Source organism: Misgurnus anguillicaudatus, chromosome 9 (genome assembly GCF_027580225.2).
Source record: "Misgurnus anguillicaudatus chromosome 9, ASM2758022v2, whole genome shotgun sequence".
Classification (NCBI taxonomy): domain Eukaryota; kingdom Metazoa; phylum Chordata; class Actinopteri; order Cypriniformes; family Cobitidae; genus Misgurnus; species Misgurnus anguillicaudatus.
This window is the reverse complement of record NC_073345.2, coordinates 1,616,561-1,638,091: the sequence shown is the minus strand read 5'-3', so window position 1 is coordinate 1,638,091 and position 21,531 is coordinate 1,616,561. Positions and strand designations below refer to the sequence as shown.

Below are 21,531 nucleotides of genomic sequence, written 5' to 3'. Positions count from 1 at the left end.
CAATTTTTAATTCAGCAATAACTGGATTTCTCTTTTTCTATGATTGTGGTGTATTTGTTAATGTAGTTAGTATGTTCATTTTTAGAGACTTGTATACGCTTAATTCTATTGACGTTTATGGGCTTATAACACAAGGTGGTATTTTTTACTTATTTAATAACAAATATTACACGTATATTATTGTAATTCCGTTTAAAACTTTTTTTTTAATATAATAATAATAACAACAACAACAACAATAATAAAACTAAGCAGCGGAAGTTGTCACTCTACAGCATCCGGGTTACAGAGTTACTCGCGACATCATGGGACGAGAGTCTCGGTAAGTCTTCGCATATTAGTTCACTTTTATTTCATTTGTGTTTTACATGACATATTTAATACTTGTCCATAAAGTATAAGGTACATTTATTATAAAATTATTAGTGGAGTCCATGTCTTTAAATAGACAGCAGTTTGTGTTAGAGAGCTCTGTGCTAACTGCACAACAAACAATGATTTCAGACAACTGAATTTATATTACTTGCTCTTTAAGAAGCTCTTAGCTTGTGATTTAATGCACATACTTTATATGTGTTACAAGTGATTGTTTAGCGTTTTTTACCATTATGAAGAGTAAATATACCATTATATAATCATGGTTGCCAACTCTGACGCATTTGGCGTGAGACGCACGCTATGGGGCTCTAACGTTATCTCACACTGCCAAAATAAATCTCGCAACAATTAACAAATCCAGCCTAAAGAAAATATAGCATAGCCAGAAATCTGTTTTTATACGACTGTCTCGCTTAACTGTTCTGCTTAAGCTTCACACCTTCTTATCTGGACAAATTTGAAACAGCGGAGATGTATCAGTCGCAGTTTGACAAGTGCGCCGTCAGTGGCGGACCGACCATCTAGAGCACCGGCGGGAGGTTTCCCGGTGTGCCGCTGACAATGTGGGCCGGTGTGTTCTGTGACTACAAATAATTCAGTGCAACTTTGCCCAGGATTCTTATTCGCGAAATAGCCTTCAGATTTTACTAGTGTAAAATAAACAGGGACGACGATTTGACAGTCTCAACTCACCCTAAAGCAGATAATGATATGAATTTGAAATAAGATTAGTTATTGAGATCATTTGTAATCGTGCAGAACAATATAAATGTATAAATGTCAGTTTTTTTCATTATGCAACACAGAGGGACATGATACAAAACCTGCGAAACAGTAAAAAGTAGTTGGTATTATTAAAAATAGAAATATGGACTAAGTCATACATTTAATACATTTAAAATTGTATGTATTTAAATAGTTGCGTATTAATCGTTTGATTGTATTTAGGGTTAGGGTTGTGAAAAGATGAATCTGAACATCATACAGTCACTGGTGAACAGGGTTCAAATATTCAGAAGATTCTGCAGGACCTGAAAGATTTTACTGCAGATTATTGAACGTTTAATGACTGAGGACAAACAAGAAACAACTCATAAAACAATCACAAAACATACAAACTTTCATTGATTGACCAGGTAACATTGTGCAGTATTAAAGGTGTCATAGCGTGAAAAGATTTTGTTTTGGTAAACCTTCAAACATTAACAAACATTAACTACTTCCATACTATATAGTAGGCAAAAAGCAGTAGGCAAGGTGAATAGTATTAGGGCTGAAACGATTCATCGAGTTACTCGATTTACTCGATTCAAAAAATTCCTCGAGGCAAAAATTCTGCCTCGAAGCCTCGTTAAATTCCTATGACGCGCACTACACGCGCCAAGATCTGATTCACACGGACCGTTGTTCAATGTTCAGGAAGCACATCATAGCGCGTGGTTCATTTTGAATTTAGTTGGCGCGATGGCGGAGCGAATATGTCCATAAACGGCAGAGAGAGACTGTCTAAAGTTTGGGATCATTACATTCAGCATCTGAACTGAAAACATCCACTGTTGTTTCACCAAGCGTCGATGAAACAAGGTAACATAGCTTCCGCTGATTTTAATCCCATACTGTATTTGTAGCAATGTCGTTATGCGGTTTGACTAGATATGATGTTTAGCTTTGATGTTTTTAAGGAGTAAACGTATTCACGTTCAATTGCAGGACAGTATAGATTAAAAAAGAACCCCTTGACACACACGCATGCACTACAGGTGTGTGTACCAAAAAACGGCACCACAGTGCAATCATATATGGGCAACTTGTAATCTGACATATTTTGTTCAATAATAATAATCTCTGTTTTATTGGAGTTTAGCATAAGGAAGTTATTCTCTCTCACGCGAGTCAGACCGATCGCGCAATGCATCACATATGCTTAAACTTATGTAGCCACGCAACAATAATTTCAGCATGCATTCACTGTATACAGCGGGACGTGATGTTGTGATTTTTCGAGCGGATTCTTAACCTAAAATGCACCGCAATGCAAGTGATGCAAACCAAATGCAGCGTTCTATTGAAAAGTAATGTATGTATTTCTGCAGTACCAAAATGCAATGAAGCAACTGAACGTCTGACTGGGGAACTCTTCCTCACGCACAGAACGCGTGCACACGCACAAACACAAGTGCACGTGCGCGCACACACACAGGTTGTTACCATAGCAAATAGGCTCACCCCAGAAATGATATATTATATGTTAAAAGCCTAATGGTAAATGCTGCAGGTGTAGAAATGTACATAAACCAGATATTTACTTTGATGTCAGGGCTAGATTACAGCATGAAACCTGTTGTGCATATTAAGAAATTAAAGTGTTTAATTGTTGGCACTGGCACTTATAAACACTAAATGGGTAAAAATTGAAATAAATAGGCTTATTTCTTGGAGCCAAATACCTCTGTTTTTTTTAGAAATAAAAGCCAAATGCTTGAACATTTTACAGCCAAGTCATTTTCGTTATGCATTATTTGTTTTGGTTGTTTAAAAACACACAAAAAAATTATCCGATTACTCGATTAATCGATCGATTCAGTACTAGATTAATCGATTACAAAAAGAATCGATAGCTGCAGCCCTAAATAGTATGCCACATAGTATTCCAAAAACAGTATGCGAAAAGTACCCGGATGACCTACTACTTCCGGCTAGATTTTGCAGTGTGCATACAATGGACACTTCACTATCCCATGGTGCCCCGGGGGCGGAGGGGTCTATGCAACGAAGAAGGAGAGGTGAAACTGGCGATGTGGCTGTTTTCGCACTGACATGACATGATGTGATGACCACGTATGTCACGTGATGTATCAACATGGCGGATGTGATGCTTCCGAATCGCATTCATACTACTACCAGGATTCATACTATACAGTACCTACTGTTTTAACGGTCAGTAAGTAGGTACTTAAAGGAACAGTATGTAGGATTGTGGCCAAAACTGTTATTGCAATCACAAAGCTTGTGGTTAAAACTGGTACTGCAATCACACAGCTGGTGGCCAATACACAACATGACAACATAAACATCAGTTGAGGGCTGCAACTCCACTTTTTAAATGACAATATCCTTGCCAGACCACTGTTGTCAGTGATATAATATTTGAAATGAAAATGATTTCTTAATGTTTAGTGACATATCAGGGCCATTTTATGATTAATTGATATACATTTCTTACATACTGTTCCTTTAATCTCATTCAGTACCTACTGTACAGTATGCGGTTTCGGACGCAGCCATTGATTCTCTGCAAGCATGTGAAAAATTAGGTAGTTTAGATTTCGCCTGTTTTGTGACATAGGTAGCGAGTCTTATTACAATAACACCGCCCCTTAATCTGCACTATCCAACCACGGCACTGCCACTTAGTGCAGAGAGAGAGGAAATAATTGACACAGTTGAGCACAATTGAGTTTCAATTTCAACTGAGTTTAATTTATTAGGGTATTCCTCTAGTGCAGTGGTTCTCAATCCTGGTCCTGGAGGCCCACTGCTCTGCACATTTTGTATGTTTCCCTTGTTTAACACAGCTGATTCAAATCATCAGCTCATTAGCAGAGATCTCATTGTCTGTCAGATAAGAGAGACATACAAAATGTGCAGAGCAGTGGGCCTCCAGGACCAGGATTGAGAACCACTGCTCTAGTGGAATGAATTTGACAAATGAACAGACAAATGCGCTAAATTAGAGAAAATGTGAGTGGGTCCAAATTATCCAATATCATTAGTCTTAAAGTGGTCTTATAATGGTTCTGACGCTAATGTTCAAAATGTGTGGAAACTGCAATTAAATCTGTACCATATTAAATTGCATAGCATATTTTTTATTGCATCATACTGCATTGAATGACATTGTGTTGAACCAAATAAAAATTTGGACTGCAGTGCATCGTAATGGGGTAAATCACATTGTATCGCATCGGTAGCTGGTTCATATGTTTAATGTAATGTATCGTATGCGTTACGCATCTCGATGCATAGCCTCGGACTCGGTTATGGAGATGCACATCCCTAATGTAAATTTATGAGCTGGGTTATTTTTATCTTTGTTGCAAACTTTCTGGAAACATTTCTCATGTGAAATAACTTTCAGGGCAGGACTGAATTAAAACCTTAATCTTTAAAAATTCCTCTTCCAAAATGTTCAGCATTTTCTTGATTCTGCAAGCCAAGGTGTATGTAAACGTTTGATTGCAACTGAAATGTGTACTGATGTGAATAAATACGTTTAAACCATTTGATATGTTGCAGCCATTACAGGAAGCGATCAGGTTCGAGGGGAAGGTCCGGCAGCAGATCTAAGAGCAGATCGCCAGACTCAAAGCGATCCAAGAAAGATGATCGGGCTGGGTCACGGAACCGCGAGCGAAGCAGAAGAGAGAGATCACGCAGCCGAGACCGCCGAAGATCACGATCCAGAGACAGAAAGAGACCGAGGTCGCACGCAACCCCTATTTTGAACCTTTACCGTTTGTGTGTCATAGATAACACAAAAATATTTCAGTATTTATACAGTATGTGTGTATCTTGTAACTGTGCATTCAGACCGCCACCGGCGAGAGCGTCAATAAAAGCTCTGGCTGCCCTGCCAACGACGCTAAAGAAAAGGTGTAGTGGACGCTATGACGCTCGAATGCATTCTCTGAACTCCTCTTAGGCGGAGGTTTCCGCCATCCGATTGGTTGCCACCGAACATTTCTGCCTTCCGATTGGTTGCCGCCGTACCGTGTAAGTTGAGCTGATTTTAACTCTCCTCGACGCTCACGCTGTACATGATGTGCCGCTGCTCACCGGAGCTCGCCGCCGGCTCTCATTGAAAATGAATGACTTCCGGCCACATTGACGCTCTCGCCGGTGGCGGTCTGAATGCACAGTAATATTGCTTTATTTTATCACTGTAAAGTAGATCCATCCATCTGGTCTTTATGTGGTGTTATTTATAACATACATGTCTTGTGCTTTTCTAGGCGCTCAAGGAGTCGGGACAGGAGGCGGTCAAGGAGTCGAGACCGCAGGAGGAGCAAGAGCAGGAGCAGGGGAAGGAGGTCAACATCTAACACGCATGCACACCACATCCACAATCTACAAAACATCTCAGTTTTTTTCTCACTGTGTATTTAATTTTATTGATTGTTTGTCTAATGTAATTCTGGAAATTACAGCAAGGAGAAGGTGGAAAATGGAGACCAGTCTACAGACAAGAAGAAAATTAAGGAGGAAAAAGAAGAGGAGAAGGTTGAAGATGTAAGTGTCTGTGATTTGCTGGGTTACGTTTGAATCAGAAAGTCAGAATTATCAACGATTTTTGCGTAGAGCAAAGGTTTGCTTTGAATTGATGCTTTTTTATTCTTATTATTGTGCCGACCATAAAGATCTCATCATAAAGCTGATAAGAACACTACAGTATTTTCTAACAAATTTTGTATCATGTTAATGCATAAAACTCTGAAGCGAGAAAGTTTTAGATCCCATACTTTATTGTGGGATCATTTGAGTACCGTTTGGTCTTAAAAAAAATATTTCAATTGTTTGTTGTGAGCTATAATGATAAATAAACACTTTGTGCAAAATTTAAAGAATGGTCTAGAAGTTTGAAAAGTAGATTTTTAATGAAATTCTACTATTACATGATTGATTCGGATTAGTATCTGATAAGTTTTTTAATAACCTACCAATTTGTAAAGTTTAGGGCTTGGAGCTTCCCAATGATGATTATTTTATGCTGTCTTTCTATGCATTTATCAACATTTTTAATGGTTCAGTATCTAGATTTCTCTGAGATTGTCAACCGGTAAGGCGAAAATGTTGATCTGTAATTTGGTTGGGAGACTGTTGTTAATGCAAACTCAAAAGCAAACAGTAACGCTACTTTTAAGTTTTCCTATACGTCGGCAATGACCAATGTCTTGATGTTAGGATATGAGGGATGTGAAGTAAGATAATCTCACGTTTGATGAAATGCATGTAACTCCTTAATTAATTTTGTCATAGTTGAATAAGTGATAAACTTGGAAAACTATCAATTTTGCAGCAAGAATTTGACCAGAACACTTTGGAGGAAGAGATGAGAAAGAGAAAAGAGCGTGTGGAGAAATGGAGGGAGGAACAGAGGAAGAAAGCCATGGAGAACATTGGAGAACTCAAAAAAGAGCTGGAGGAGATGAAGCAGGGGAAGAAATGGAGTCTGGAGGATGATGATGGTCAGATTTGATTTATGAATCACACAGACCTAAATTTACTTCAATAATCTGTAACCCAGAGCCTCTATTTGCTTATGTGTGCGAATCATTAACCTACACACAGGATTGTCGTTGTTCTTACAAATCTGTCTACAGAGTTTGTATTGAATCTGGGGCTTTCCTTCTAGCAGGAGTTTAAATAGATGTTTTTGTGTGTTCAGATGATGATGAGGAGCCTTTAGCCCCAGTGGACCAGGAAGAGGAAGAGGAGGAGGAGGAGGAGGGAGACGGAGAAAAGGACAAAGTCACAGAAACCGAGACCGCCACACGTATGGAGGAGGAAACTGGAGAGGAGCTGGACCCTCTGGATGCCTACATGGAGGAGGTGAAAGAGGAAGTCAAGAAGTTCAACATGGGCACCATGAAAGGAGGAAATGACAAGGTCAGAAAACAAGGATTTTTTTGAATGTGCCTTTATTATCTTTTTATTGTTCAATCATTCATTCCAAACGTGCGTTTTTATGTGGACACAAAAGGAGATGTCTGTTTTTCACACAGTGAAATAAATGGGATGTAACAGCAACATTAGTGAATGATGATGTGAATTTGGGTCTGCACACAAAGCTTTGTATGACTTCAGAGGACTTGTAATATTATGCTTGGTACTTTTCCCCATTTGCTGTAAAGTGGAAATAAAGCAGTCAGTCATGGTAACGTTATTTGTAAACCAGACTTCCGCTGATTTCCTGTTGCTTTCCAGTGTCCATTTTTTTCTGTCTGTCTTTAAATGTCTCTTTATCATTGTGTCTGTTAAACTGATCTCACAGGCTATGGTCTACACGACGGTGGTGTCCTCGCTACATAAACTATAACAAAACATCTTTTTTTCGTTTTAATGCTTACATTTATCATGTTAGTTTTGATTAAAGTCCAATTACGAAATTATATAATCTTGACTGACTGTTTCATTTCCACTATGAAAAATTTATGGAAAAGAGCAGCATAAACCTTCTGATCCTCTTTAGTCACTTGTGGAAAAGCATCATATTGTACTTGTTTGAAACGAGTGTGAGTAAATCTCGTAGACAGAATTGGTTATATAATGCTTTCATCATGGTTGCAGCAGACGTGAGTGCAGTGACTTGTGTTTTAACAGAAAGGAGGCATGACTGTGACGAAAGTGGTGACCGTTGTGAAAACAAAGAAGATGCCCCAGACTGGCAAGAAGAAAGGAGAGCTTATGGAGAACGATCAGGATGCCATGGAGGTACAGTCACACTACTGAACTTTTTAACCTCTTTCTACATAGAGATATTTTCTGACTTTTTTAAATAGTACAACCCAGCTTCAGATCTGCAGGTGTTCACATTCCGAGTTGATTCTTGCACTGTTACTAAGGTCTGATTCAAGGATAACATTTTCCAGCTTCCAGCATTGGCTTGTATTTACACAGAAGGCTCACTGGCAGCTTTTCAGAATTAAAGCCCACCTTTGTCAGAAATGAGCTACTGACTGATTAACCTTATGCTCTCGGCACGTATTATACGTTCATCAAATACTTTTGCTTTAAATCTGCTTAATTCGGGGCTAGGACTGTGACGGTTGTCAAACTATGAGAAATATAAAATAAAATCTTTAAGTTCATGTGAATGCAAACAGCCAGCAGACTCTGAGTTAGTGGGCTGTTTGCAAGGGGAGGCAACTGGTATCAGTGATGAGGGGTATAAAAATGCTGCAAGATATTCTCTCTGGGTCAAGGTTGTGAAAAAGTATTAATCTGCGTTACCAGTACACCATCAGAAGGCGTTTTCGGTGCAGCTAGAAACATTATAACCCCAGTAAGGTTCCTCACAAGCTTAAAAGAAGAAACATTATAGATTTTTTTTAGCTTTCTTTGCTCATATTTACCAAGGATGCCCAAACTTTTGAACCCCATTAAAAATTAACGCATTTTAGTACAGTGCAAATACATTAAAGAACCATATGAGTACTACTGAGCATTAACATGTGTTTTATGGAGTAGAAGATATGATGATTAGTTGCCTGTAAGTATTGTAATGGAGCAGGGCTGCTGCTGGCCAAATGGGTGCCCTGTGGTGCCCCCTTTACCCCCAAAAAATCACACACAACTATATTATGTGTGAGAATAGAAGTTTATAAAAATGCTGCTATTATTATTTATAGTTGTATTTTGACAGCAACACAATTATACAAATATGCAATTATATATTGTAGCCTATATTGTCATCACACCCAAAAGACATCTTTCTTGTGAGTGGGTGTGGTTTCAGTGTCAACAGAGGACACGCCCCCAGAGCTTGAGCGCTGCGTTTCACAAGACTTTGATGACTTATTTTGTTTACTTGGTGTTTTTATCATTTAAATTTGGCTGGGCGGTTAATAACACATTTTTTCTGTGGTGTGACCAATTCAGAACATGTATTCAGGACAGACATGAATAAATGAAATGAAGAAGGGGGAAGAGTTCCCAAATACATAGATTCAAACAAATGAAAACTCACAGAGTGAGTTTAGTGAGAAACAGGAAACCAAACTTTGCGGTTTTATGGCCAAAAAAGAGTTTTGTTCTTTACTTGAGGTTTGTTTTGTGCTGTGTGTGTTTTAGTATTCATCAGAGGAAGAGGAGGTGGATCTGCAGACGGCCCTCACAGGCTTTCAGACCAAACAAAGAAAAGTCCTGGAGCCTGTTGATCATAAGAAGATTGAATATGAGTCCTTCCGCAAGAACTTCTATGTGGAAGTGCCGGAGCTGCTCAGGATGACACCTGAGGGTACAATCAAAAAAATCTTATTAAAGCTAAACCGGCTTGCATCACTTTATTGATAAGGAACTGCAACATATCACTTAAAAAATGATTTTCTTTTAACTGTGTTTTCATGCAAAGGTTAATGGACGTTATATTCAGGCAGAGCTGTGGGTCATTTTATGATTCAATTGAATTGTACAATGTGAACGTAAAGACACTGAAAGTTTTTTTTACTGACAGCCCAAACTAAATTTGAGGTCGTCGCAACATTAGCAAGAATCAATCAATCAATCATTTATTTATTCATAGAGCACATTTAAGACACAACCGAGGTTGACCAAAGTGCTTTGCAAGGGATAAAAAACACAATATAAAACCAATACATGAATTCCAGACAAAGCAAAAAACATTCATTAAAATAAAACCTAGATACAAAAAGCAGACTACAGTGTATTAAAAGCAAGAGTGAATAAATGAGTTTTCAGCTGAGATTTAAAAGAGTAGATAGACTAGACGGAGCATACCTAATAGGAGGAGGAAGGCTATTCCACAGCTTCGGCCCAGTAACGGCAAAAGCGCGATCACCACGTTTTTAAGGAACTGTAAGATTGTCGAGGTCGGAGGATCTTCAACTTCTGGATGGAGTGTATGGGATTAGAAGATCCGTTAGATATTTAGGTGCCAAACTATTAACAGTTTTATAGACAAATAATACAATTTTGAACTCAATCCTATACTTTAACGGGAGCGAGTGCAGAGACATTAAAATAGGTGTTGGTCGTATTTTCGCTTCCCTTCAAGTAATTTGCGTTTTGAACCAATTGCAGACGAGAGATAGAAGCCTGAGGAATGCCATAATACAGTGAATTGCAGTAGTCAATTCTAAATGTAACAAGCATGTAGCATGATGTCACATGGATAGCTGTTTCCAAATTTCTCCTCGATAAAATGGGTTTCACCTTACGAAGAAGGCGGAGTTGGTAAAAGCAAGACTTGACAACTGCTGAAATCTGTTTGTCAAATAGTAAACTGGAATGAAAAATGAAGCCCAAATTCCTGACACACTTTGTGTTATAAGTGGTAAGGTAACCCAAATCATAATCAAGAGCACAATTTTCCTTGTGGCCAAAAATATTAAACTCCCATTTATTTTCATTTAGGTTTAAAAAATGACTTGAAAGCCATATTTTAAGTTTGTTTAAACAGTCTAACAGCGGCTTAAGAGTATATTTATTATTGCGTTGCAAGGGAAGATAAAGTTGTGTATAGTCGGCATATAGATGAAAGAGACATCATATTTTTTTTTAATAGAATGACATTTTTTAAAAAATGACATTTTTCATGAACGCAAAAGGAAAAGCTTTTCTGTTTTTCAATACATCGCTGTCATGTAAACATAGGCTTACATCTGTTCTTCAAATGCAATTTCAGGAAAGATGAACAACAAATTTCTAACTAATAATTGAACCTGACTGTATCATTACTTGTGCTTGTTAACTCTTTAATTTTTATGATTAATTTATGATTTCAAATGTTTTTCTTTAAATATATAAAGATACATCATATCAAATTAAAGAAAAGACCCTCTGCTTTAAAAAAGTTGTTTCATCCTACCTTAATTTGTTATCTTTTTATTATACAAATAAATAAAAAAAAATTGAGCAAAACGCTAAAATACAGATAATTGCATTTTTGTAAAGGGTTTTTGATAGAGATCAGATTCAGAGCAATGATCAAAACATAGACAGAGTTTAAACAGTTTGCCCTAAGGGAATACTTGCGGGTTTTATAAATTGAGTAAGAGCGCCACCTGGTGGATAATAGCCAAAATACGGATTGCTGGAAAAACCTGTCATTGGCAGGGAAAGAGTTAAGTTCAATGTCTTACTCGGTTGTTATTATTAAAAATATCAAGGTTATATTGTCATGTTATTTTTTATGTAGAAAATGGTAAATCTGTGACTTGAGCTGGGTTTTCAAGTAAATGTTTTTGTTTCAGAGGTGAGTGAATACCGCCTGGAGCTGGAGGGCATCACAGTCAAAGGCAAAGGATGTCCAAAGCCCATCAAAACCTGGGTACAGTGTGGGATATCCATGAAGGTTCTGAATGCACTAAAGAAGTGAGTTCTGCTTGGTCGATCAGATTTCCTAAATATTTCATACACATTTACACCTGGAAAAATAAATGAATCCTAACAAACTTTCTTCAACTATGTCAACAAGACACAATTATGAAAAACCAACCCCAATCCAAGCCCAGGCCATACCGGCCATCATGTCAGGGCGCGACCTCATCGGCATCGCTAAGACTGGAAGTGGAAAGACTATCGCCTTTCTCCTACCCATGTTTCGCCACATATTAGACCAGAGACCTTTAGGGGAGGGTGAAGGTCCCATCTGTATGTTCTCTTCATCTCTTTATTGATCATATTCATCAGGATAATAATCTCCAGCACACTCATAACAATGGGTTTTGTCTCATCAAGGTGTGATAATGACCCCCACACGAGAACTGGCTCTGCAGATCACCAAAGAGTGCAAGAAGTTTTCCAAACCCTTGGGCTTGAGGGTGGTCTGTGTTTATGGGGGCACTGGCATCAGCGAGCAGGTCCACACACACGCTTTCTAGTTCTAACCAATTCGGCTAAAACTTCACTCAGAATGTACAGAAAGTTGTCTGTTTGTCTTTTACAGATTGCCGAGTTGAAGCGAGGTGCAGAAATCATAGTGTGCACACCAGGAAGAATGATTGACATGTTAGGTGCCAACAGCGGTATGGTTATCATTCTTTTCTTGATAATGCTACATGTGGTGTGTTGGGACTGTTTTGCATAATTCATTTTTGCAATTGGTGTTTATTTACTCATTATATTAATTGGGAATGGTCTGGCGTAAAACAATGAATGATAGCATTTGTGGCATAGTGATGATAAACTAGGGCTGGGTAAAAATATCGATTCATCAATGCATTGCAATTATTTCTTTCTCAATTCAATATCGATTCATCCAATCCTATGAATCGATTCATCAAATCCTATGAATCGATTCAGCCCCCCGGCCAGTGGCGGCGCTGTGGGCAACACTCTAGTGAGAGCATTCAGCGTTGTACAAGACGCGCTTTATCAAAACAGAAAGATCAAAGATGGCAAACAGCAGCACTTCTTTCAAGCCTGCACCATCAACGTGATCAAACATTAGTAATACTACACACATTATTTAAAAATATACTCGGGTACTTAACTCTTTCACCGCCAGCGTTTTTTAAAAAAAGTTGCCAGCCAGCGCCAGCGTTTTTCATGATTTTCACCAAAGTTTAATGCCTTCCAGAAAATGTTTTTCTTTAAAGGGACACCATGAAACTTTTGGCCACTAGGGGGTGCTAGACACGTATTTTTCACTTCTAGCGCCCCTAGAGCCCACAAGCGCCGCAGCACTGTCGCAAAGGAAAGGAACTGGCCAACCTTAAAACTAAACTAAAAACTAAACATTTAAAATGCTAAACGATCAACATTTTGAGACAACAGGGAGAAACGCAGTCATGTTACAACTTTCTGATGAGGAACTCGTCGTGGCAGAAGCCATTTCTCAATCTGAAGGTTGCAGCCTCCGGATGTCGTATTTCTAATACGTCATCAAGACTGTCTTATTTCACAATATTAACAATTACAAAGTTGACTATTATACTTAGTTAATCGTAAATTGTTGCAGTATGCTTATGGCTTGCGAATGTAATGCTCAGTTTACCTTAATAACCCAGGCTTGATGACAGAGTCACATAATAGAAACTGCTCTCTACACTCCTTAAGTAGCCTCCAGCAAAATTCACGTTAAAAACAAATTGTGTGGAGGAAGTGACGTATGCCGTAAAGCAGTCGAATTTTGTAGTTTTTTTGTGCTCTGGTTACTACCACAAACCCTAAGTTTTAAAATACGAGTGAAAGTGATACAGACCCCGTCAGGCTATGGTAGACATGTCATTCAACCTATTTAAAGTCGATGTGCTATCACAAGGGTCTTGAAAATGTATTATGAAGGTTGAAAAATTACATGGTGTCACTTTAAATATATAAACATACAATATATCAAATGAAAGAACAGACCCTCTGCTTTCAAACAAAAAAAAAACGTTTCATCCTACCTTCAGTGGTTCTTTTGTAATCAGCTATTGAATATGGTTAGATTTCTGCAAAAACACCACATTTTGAGCAAAAAGCAGAGTTAATTCCATTTTTGTGACGGACTTTTCATAAAGATCCCATTCAGAGCGATCTTTAAAACAAACACGGACATGCAGCCCCTTGCCATAGGGCAATACTTCCGGGTTTAAAAAGTTGCGGAAGGTGGATAATAGCGGTATTGCGGAAAGACGGAAAATCTCGTCATTGGCGGGGAAGTGTTTTCTCTTAATTGACGAGATATCTCGTCAATGGCGGTGAAAGAGTTAATTGCTTGTGCATCGACTTATTACCGAATCGATACCGAAGCAAGTAAATCAATATCGGATTGAATCAAATCGAATTGAACCGAAGCCTCAAGAATCGAAATCGAATCGAATTGTGAAATTCCTAACAATACCCAGCCCTATGATAAACATGATTTTGTTTCTCATTTTTTCAAAAAGAGAAAAAACATTTTTGCGGTACTTTTTTTTTAAAACCACTTTTGATTCTTCAAAACAGTGGTTCGTTTCGCGCGAATGAGGCAACGCAAATTGAACATTCAGGCGTTTGTTGAGTGTAACCTGTGAATCACGTGAGTTGAAAAATCTGAACTTTGGTGAATATTCGTGCCGTGTTAACCAATCAGGAGCTTGCTCTAGTAGCGAACATAGTGAGACATAGGGAGCTGAGGCAGAGATCATCGTTGCTGTATGTGGACACCCGCATGAGCTGTACGGCACATCTTCATATTTTTATAGAAACAGGAATTAAAGAGATCTTGCTGGGAAGAAAGTGCGTGAGGAGGTCGGACATTCTGGTAAGTTATAAAAAAAGGAGAATTTAATTGAATTTACAAAGACCAGAGTTTTATCAAACTCTTGTTATAGAAATAGGTCACGCTGATAAATAACAACACTGAAATAATTTAATTGATTTTTACCTGCACCGCCTCTCTACATGTAAACGCAGCACAGGTTTGAGATCAGTAACATGAAGCATGTTGCACATTTAAGAAAAAAAATCTCAAAGAAAAATCCATTTTACAGGTTTATAGGTGAGGCAAAGTAAATAATAATTTCCTGGTTTTTATATCAAGTTATTTTGTTGGCATAATTTAATTCATTTAAATATTTTAAATGAGCTGAAAATATTTAATCAATGTTGTGCCACAAATGCTGTCTCTATATTAAACCCGTAAAATCTTTTTAAACCTCCAACAGTAATTGATGAATGAATATGAATATGTCAGTAGGTCAAGTCCAGTTATATTTACACCTGTTCTGGATGAGTATGCAGCAAGCCGTTTTATTGGCTGTTCATGTGCTGTAAGAATAAAAGACATATTAAGGGTGTCCGGCAGTCACAGTAGGAAGGGTTTGTTTTGTTTCCACACATGCGAGGTAATCTGTAATATGTTTCTTTCATAGGTGAAAATCCGATCAGATAATGCTTGAGGCGTGACTCCATCTCTTTTATTGTATGATGTGGCTCTATTGAATTTTACAGGTTCTCCATGCCCCTGAGATGGTACGCAAGACAAGAAAAAACCTGCCAGGAATATCATTTAGGCCAAGAGTAATTGGCTGTAGTGTTTGAAAGAACCTTACTTCCTGTTAGCCAGTGTTTTGTACTGCTTGTAAACACTGCTGTCCATTACATTTATGTTCTCTCATTCAGTGCGTTTCTGTTTGGCCACTCAGGTCGAGTCACTAATCTACGAAGAGTGACGTATGTGGTGATGGACGAAGCAGACCGCATGTTTGATATGGGCTTTGAACCACAGGTTTGTCTATTGTTTTACTAGCCGTAGACGTGAGAAACCAAAATAAATGATCTCTGTTGCTGTATGTGTAGAGTTAAGAACTTACTGGGGAAGATTATTAATGTGTTTAAGACATTAAATGGCATTCTGTTCTTCATACAAAGCTTCAGGAGAATTCATTGTAAGTGCATATAAAGAGCTGTCCGTGACTCAATCGTAATTTCTTCCTTTGTTTTTATCAAACAAAGCCATTTGAGTTTGAATGGAACAAGGGTGATGATGAGAAGTTGTTTGTTTATTTAAAGGTGCCGTTTTGAATTCACAGTTTAGAGTAATTTGTTGATTTGCAGGTGATGCGTATCATAGATAATGTTAGGCCAGACCGTCAGACCGTGATGTTCTCCGCCACTTTCCCACGAACTATGGAGGCCCTGGCCCGAAGGACCCTGTCCAAACCCATTGAGGTGCTTGTGGGGGGCAGGAGTGTTGTGTGTTCAGATGTGGAGCAACATGTGGTAAGTTCAATTCAATTTTATTTATATAGGGCTTTTTACAATTGTTAATTGTTTCAGAGCAGCTTTACATTAGTAGATGTAGGGGAAAACACAGAATAATCGGTAGATAATATAAGAAGTAGAACACAGCGGCTAATATTAAACCGTACAAGTGAGCGTAGTAATAATGTAACGTATACAGGAAAGTGCTAAGTTAAGTCAAAGTTGGCTGAATCTCCCGGGGACGAAAACCCCCCCTAGGAGAAAACCCAGTGGGAAAACTCCTAGAAGGACAAAACCCTTGAGAGAGATACATATATATTTATATATATAAACACGATAGGGATATGAAACGGGTAAGCGGATTAAACTGGTTCCGCCGGTGGTCATTGGTCAGGCATTGGCTGGGCATCACGGTGTAGGACGGTCAGTAGATCAGTGGTGTGATGACATTCACAGCTGCAGGAACTGGTTCTGTTTGTCTCATTGTCCTCGGGGTTGAGGACGAGACAGGGAGAGAGAAACAGGATCCTATTAGCGTAGGGGCCGTTCACATGTAATGCAAGTGTCATACAGTATTGTGGTTTAAAATCCGCTCGGTTCCAGCCAGGCTAACTATTGCGGCATAAGTATATTACCCAGATGAGTTATGTGAATGCTTTGTTCTGGACAAACCAGCTATTGCAGGATAAGTACATTAACTGGACATTTTATGTGAATGCTTTGTTACAGAAGAATGTCTTAAGTTTAGATTAAAAGTGATTGATTTAATAAGTCATGATTTTAAAGTATTCAGTTAGTTTGTAGGAAGAATAAACGTTAGAAGCTGTGACCTAGTCCACTGTGTACGCATACTCAAAATATATGACCTTCATCATGTTTAGATTTAATTCACCCTATTTTGTCCTATCCAGAGTGCTGTGTATAGTAAAGAAATCCCAATTTTGTTTTATTAAAATGGTACATTTGACTAATTACTAACTTCTTTACTAGTGTTAAGTTACCATTTGATTGTTTAAAATTGAAATGACAATGTGTCTCATTTATTAATAATTATGTACGTTTTCTGTATTTATACGCACATTTACATTCTCATGAAAACTTTCTGCACATGAATTAGTTTTTATACAGGTTTTCTGTAAGTGAATTTGGAGTGTTCTGAATGACAAGGTTGATTATTTGCATAATACCCAAACAAGCTCCATATAAGGACTTCTGCAGTGCTTATCCACAGAAAATGTTAGAGCAGTTTGTCACCAAATCAAAAGAGCGGTAAAGTTCTGTTTTGCAATAAGAAAAACCTTTTAATATGACTTCACTGGAGACATTGATCTGTATCTTAAATAAAACAAGTCTAGATCGAGCGATTGATGTTTGGACTTCTCATTACTTTTTTCATTTACATTACATTTAGAGTAAGCAGACGCTTTCATAGAGATTTAAGAAGTGAGGAAACAAAGCATTAAGATATCATTATGTGCTTCTTTATATGTGAAGGAAAAATAATGCAGCCTATATAATACTGAATATAATAATAATAACAAAGATAATGTATGTAATAATATATAGTAAAGAAAATAATGTAATGTAAATATATCACTGTTATCGCATACATTATAATTATAGCCTATTTAGAAGAAACTGCATTCCAGTTTAATCATGATTTATACGTAAAAACGCCTGTGTTCCAAAGTAGAGAAATTCTGGGCAGTTTCCTCTTTTAACATCCACAGTCAGATATATCATTTAAGACACCATACAAAAGCATATTTAATAGACAACAGAAAAAAAAAGACCAAGTCATGACAGAAACGTCGTATCACCTCGACATGAGATGAACTAAAGTCCAGGTTGTTGATGGATGCTTTGGTCATCTGCTGCTTGAATAGATTGTAATCGAGGAGGAGAAGAAGTTCCTAAAGCTGCTGGAGATTCTGGGTCACTATCAGGAGAAGGGCGCTGTCATCATCTTTGTGGATAAACAGGAACATGCTGATGGGCTCCTGAAAGACCTGATGAAAGCATCTTACCCCTGCATGTCATTACATGGAGGTACAGATGGACACTTGCCTTATTGAAATGTCATGATATAAACGGTTAAATGTCATGTGACTGTGTCATGAGAGGAGCGTCATTGATTTCAGATGCAGTTTTTCAGTGCTAAATCAGTCTTGATGTGTGAACAAGCAAATGTGATCTATTGCTTTTAATTAAAGCACGCCGAGTGTGTAATGCATGAATGATACATACTGTGTTGTTGGTTTTTTTTTCACAGGCATTGATCAGTACGACAGGGACAGCATCATCAATGACTTTAAGAATGGAGTGTGCCGGCTACTGGTGGCCACCTCGGTGGCGGCACGAGGCCTGGATGTGAAGCACCTCATTCTGGTGATCAATTACAACTGTCCCAACCACTATGAAGACTACGTTCACCGCGCCGGGCGCACAGGCCGAGCGGGCAACAAAGTGAGTGAGAAGAATAGATATGTGACGTGGTTCATTTTGAAACCGTAGGAGACGGCTAACTCAAGTGTGATCGTTGTTTCCTAGGGATATGCATACACCTTCATCACTATAGATCAGGCCCGGTATGCCGGTGACATCATCAAGGCTCTGGAGCTGTCTGGATCTCCTGTTCCTGCAGAACTCGAGCTGCTGTGGACGAGCTTCAAAGAACAACAGAAGGCTGTAAGATCTGCTGCACTCTTCATACTGGCAAAAGACTCCTACCACCAGATGATTTTAAAATCTTATTGATCAGAATCTTTTTATTACTTTCTAAGGCTGTTGAATATGATCATTTTAACGATATACCACAATGCAAATGTGAATGATTACTGCATGGATGACTAAAAAAGCAATGCTCACCCATGTCAAGATCAAGCTAGAGTCTTATTCTGAAGGAAAGACCCGAGTCTAAGATGACGATCCTAAATGGCAACCCCCTCATAACACCAGTTAGGTGGTAATGTATATTGATTGTTCCTACAGGAGGGTAAAAGTATCAAGAGCAGCAGCGGTTTCTCTGGGAAAGGTTTTAAGTTTGATGAGACTGAACATGCACTGGCCAATGAAAGAAAGAAGCTGCAGAAGGCTGCATTGGGCCTGCACGACTCGGACGATGAAGACACCGCTCTGGATGTAAGGTTTCTGTTTATCATGAGTCAAAGGATCCTGAGTCCGCCTTTAGAGGAATAGTTCACCCCAAAATGAATATTAGCCCATGTGTTTATGATTTTCTTCTTTTAGCCAAACACATTCAGAGTTTTATTCAATGGTATCCTGAATCTTTTCAGCTTTTTAATGCTGTTGGATAGTGCCCCATTTTAAAAACTTCAAAAAATCCTCCATACATTTATTAAATGTCTTCTGAAGTGAAGTGATGGGTTTGTGTATCATTTGTTCCATTGCCATAGTTTATCAAATTTGAAATGTAAGTTTCATTACAGAAAGCCATTAAAGGTGTTTCCATCCAGTCAGGGTTTGCTGTTATATGAGTTTATTGAAGGTTGTGTGAGGTTTTTCACAGTGTTGTTGTTTATGCTGCTGTGTCTGTTCAGATTGATGAGCAGATCGAAAGCATGTTTAACTCAAAGAAGCGCGTGAAGGATTTCTCGGCTCCAGGCGGGGCTGCGGGAGCGCCTGCTGTCGGGGTAACGGTCACTGCCGTGTCAGGTCAGAGTAGTGTGGCAGCCCCATCTGCTGGAAACATCCAGAAACTAGAAATGGCCAAGAAACTCGCTCAAAGGATACAAGTGCAGAAGAATCTTGGTGCCGAAGCCCAGGTAATAAAAGGAAAACTTAGATTAAACCTTACATTACATTACAAGTTTGTCTTGTTGGAATTTTATGTTGGAGAAAAAATGTTTTTTTGTGAACCTCGTTTTATTTTGGCTTGAATATTAATCATCATGCTATCAAAGAAGTTAATGAATAATTTTTTTTTTTTTTTTAATGTTATAAATAAATTTTAGGACGTGATGCAGCAGGCGACGAACGCCATCCTGAGAGGCGGTACGATGATCGCTCCTTCGGTTTCGGCCAAGACCATCGCAGAACAGCAGGCAGAGAAGATCAACGCCAAACTCAACTACACACCCGTGGAGAAACTGGACGAGGAGAGACAAGCAGCCGAGGCAGCAGACACTGTGAAGCGATACGAGGAGGAGTTAGAAATCAATGACTTTCCACAGGTGCTTCTGCCTAAAATAATTATTTTTCTAAACATGTTGTTCAGGTTTTTCCTCCTCTGCTGTTCAAGTGAATGTCAGATAATAATATTAAAGTCTTGTGGTGTATCGGGAGGGCCGAGTAGTGGTTAATCATTATTTGTTTTGCAGACGGCTAGATGGAAAGTCACGTCTAAAGAGGCCCTTCAACGCATCGGCGAGTATTCCGAGGCGGCCATCACTATACGGGGAACATACTTCCCACCAGGCAAAGAACCCAAAGAGGGAGAACGCAAGATCTACTTGGCTATTGAGAGTATGTCTGTTTACATGACTGTTTGCTTTGTATTGTACGTGTCCTTTATGGGGGTGTCTTTTAGTTTTGATTAAACAAATGGGAATTTAATGTATAACTAATATGTATATTTTTAAAGGTGCTAATGAGCTGGCTGTCCAGAAGGCAAAAGCAGAAATCACACGTCTCATCAAAGAGGAACTCATCCGCTTAGTAAGTTCACTTCTTTTCGCCTTTTTATAATGTCAGTAAATGTTTTCGCATAAATCTTTTGTTGATAATGTTACATTCTTTCAAATGACCTCACATGTCATTGTGGTGCTGAGATATAATAGAAGAACACCTTCTTTCACTGGCTTAAGTAAACCTTTTATCAGTTGCATTCTGGTTTTGAGAGATGATTTGAGTGCACAGACAAAGTGAAATAACGGCCACCTTAAATTCTGGTTGCTAAGCAGTTTGAAGGCTGTTACTAGATGAATGCATATTGGTGGCTTGAGTCAAAGATGCTGAGTTCAGCATTTGATCTGTCCTACCCAGTAACAGCACATCTTTTATCTGTAAATGGTCCGTTATGCAAAAGTACAGTATTTACTTTTACATACTGAGAAACATAAGCAGTAGTGAAGCTTCAGTCCTAAAGCACCACTAAAAATGTATTAATTGTTGAATTGAATAGATGTTGACTCTAAAATTGTTGTTTTTTGTCTTTTTCACATTTCAGCAAAACTCATACCAACCAACCAGCAAGGGCCGATACAAGGTTTTGTAGTGCAGAAAGCAGAGGATTATCGCTTGTTTCTCCTTTTCAACAATACAACACTTTTTGTTTTGTGAGATGATTTTGCTACCTTGAAATTTCTGACACATTTATTCTTTTAGTATGCATTGATCATGCTATATATTTTAGAAAATGTCATGTTAACTGCCTAGTGAACTTCATTTGGAAATAAAGTGTTTTTCCTCGTGTATGTTTGCTATATAATATCAATCAGTCCACTGTATTCGCTTATAACTTTGCCTCCAGTTGCTTGCCGTAATACATGAAATGAGTTGTATGTTTAATATTTCTATGATGTTCTGAGTTCATGTGCATACATATACATCAGTCTGCTCTTAACACTTTCCAGATGATTGCCAGTGTCATTTTATGCTGTAGTTTTTATTATTTTACATTAAACTCGTTGTAGCAAAAAAGCAAATAAAATGAGTTTTTTTAATGAGTAACATGTTTATACAAATGATAGCCTTCATTTAATAAAATTTCTTTTCACACAT

The 21,531-nt window shown here is 38.3% G+C and overlaps 1 protein-coding gene across 1 annotated transcript; it reads left to right on the top strand.

Moving 5' to 3' along the window:
* The first annotated feature begins 252 nt into the window (after positions 1-252).
* ddx46 (DEAD (Asp-Glu-Ala-Asp) box polypeptide 46) lies at positions 253-21,222 on the top strand. The gene is made up of 23 exons (XM_055181042.2): positions 253-322; positions 4,675-4,860; positions 5,391-5,468; positions 5,586-5,667; positions 6,455-6,623; positions 6,824-7,044; positions 7,759-7,869; positions 9,229-9,394; positions 11,370-11,490; positions 11,594-11,769; positions 11,857-11,978; positions 12,065-12,143; positions 15,231-15,313; positions 15,643-15,807; positions 17,676-17,838; positions 18,062-18,255; positions 18,340-18,477; positions 18,781-18,930; positions 19,350-19,574; positions 19,764-19,982; positions 20,130-20,274; positions 20,393-20,466; positions 20,978-21,222. Exons 1-23 carry the CDS (start codon positions 306-308, stop codon positions 21,023-21,025), a joined length of 3,132 nt encoding a protein of 1,043 aa, XP_055037017.2. The 5' UTR covers positions 253-305; the 3' UTR covers positions 21,026-21,222.
* The last annotated feature ends 309 nt before the right edge of the window (positions 21,223-21,531 follow it).